This window comes from Atta cephalotes, assembly GCF_000143395.1.
Source record: "Atta cephalotes unplaced genomic scaffold scaffold00070, whole genome shotgun sequence".
Taxonomy (NCBI): domain Eukaryota; kingdom Metazoa; phylum Arthropoda; class Insecta; order Hymenoptera; family Formicidae; genus Atta; species Atta cephalotes.
This window is the reverse complement of record NW_012130134.1, coordinates 1,130,510-1,132,372: the sequence shown is the minus strand read 5'-3', so window position 1 is coordinate 1,132,372 and position 1,863 is coordinate 1,130,510. Positions and strand designations below refer to the sequence as shown.

Sequence of the window (1,863 nt, the reverse complement as noted above, 5' to 3'; positions counted from 1 at the left end):
AGAGAGAGAGAGAGAAGAAGGGATGATGAAATAGGTTGATTGTGAGAGACAGAATTTACCCATTTGATAACGGCACGGTGGACAGTAGATACGTGTAAAGAGATCGTGACTCTCTCGTACGATCGGCTCCTTGGGGGGCGGAAAGTGGGGATTCTCAGTAGGTATAGAACGGTCTACACTCTGTTGCATTTAGACGCCTCAGTTGCGGAAGAATATCGCTCGTTTTCGGACGCAAATCTATAGTTTGCGAGGGATCACGCTGACTCATCGTAGAACGATCGAACCTTTTTTAAAAGAGATCGCCGCTATATATCGATACTCCATTTCGGTGGTTAATTATTCAAACTATAACTCTGGATCCATCTTGCATCAGCGGTAGGTGACCGCAGTTCGTGAATTTTTTGCTCGCGACATCATTAATCATACATGATTGAAACATGTAATTCAATTTTATGAAGAAATACAAATTTTATTAGTATAATATAAAAGTTTAAATTTTTTTATTTCCTACAACGATTTTATACTAAAACTTATTATAACATTTATTTGTTTAGATGAAAATTACACGGTTTAAATAAACAGTCAAGATATATCTTGTCTTTACATTCTTGTCATTTTTCTTTTAGCGATCGTTCAAATATTATTCCATTTCAACACTCGCAATCTGATAATATTGTTTGACATTCAGTGTCAGAGGTTGTTATACAAATACATTATCTTCAGTTCGACTCAAGATTTAAATTTTTCCATCGATATCTTTCCATCATCATTGATCATCCCCGTAGCATAAATCAAGCTGCACGCACGACAGTCGTAGTCAACCCCCAGATTTTCTGGCGTAGGTGTTGCCTGGATGAGACCAAGTCGAAACATGGAGAACACGTGACCGCGTGATAAAGTGACGGACACGAGAGACAGTGCGAGAGGAAAAAGAGTAGATTCCGCGAGTGAGCGCGGGGGCGAGTCCAGACCGAACGAAAAAGCGATGCCAAGAGTCGCGAGGACGATCAAATCACATCGGTACCGTGCGACCCGCGATTGAGGTCACTGAATTCGCTCGAAGCCACTGGTGTTAGGCGCTTGCCAGTTGCGGGCAGTCGCGACGATCAAGTCGAGGCGAAGATGAAGAACAACTCGAGTAACTCAAATCATGAGAAGAACGGGCCGGAGAACCTGAAACTATTACAGGTGCCGACGACACCGCCCGCGACACCGTCATCACCCACGACGCCAACCAGAGGTCTCGATGATGTCTTCAAAGAGCTACCGATCACCGATGATACCTCGTGCGGCATATGGTGCCTCAAGGGTCCAACTTTGCAAAAGTTCGCCAACAAGAAGGCGTACGTGTTTCTCTACGGTGTGCTTGGCTGCATATTTTCCGCAAGTTACGCCTATTTCAATGGCACTATCACTACCATCGAAAAGAGATTTAAAATACCTTCGAAAACAACGGGTATGTATAATGTTTCATTATACTTTAAATACTATATATATGCACTATATCACAAAAATAGATTTAATCCATAGATATTAGAAATGAATGTTTACGTTTATATCTCTTTTTTTTTACAAAAAAGATCGAATATTTTGTTAACAAATAAAAAATAGAGCCAGTTTGAAGTGGCATTATATATTCTAAATTTAAATTGTTGATATAATTAATTTGCTAAATATTTTAGCGAATTAATTACATTTTTAGCATTATAGTTTTATTAAAATTTTTTTAGTGTTATACATAAAAATTNTTATATATATATATATATATATATATATATATATATATATATATATATATATATATATATATATATATATATATATATATATATATATATATATATATATATATATATATATATA

At 36.8% G+C, this 1,863-nt stretch overlaps 1 protein-coding gene across 1 annotated transcript in view; it reads left to right on the top strand.

Annotated features, from left to right (window-relative positions):
* The first annotated feature begins 1,122 nt into the window (after window positions 1-1,122).
* The window catches only part of LOC105624003 (solute carrier organic anion transporter family member 2A1), a 4,344-nt gene continuing 3,603 nt past the window's right edge, over window positions 1,123-1,863 (top strand). The window contains exon 1 of the mRNA XM_012205373.1: window positions 1,123-1,456. Coding sequence (XP_012060763.1) covers window positions 1,123-1,456 — 334 coding nt within the window. The remainder of the gene's footprint in view (window positions 1,457-1,863) is intronic.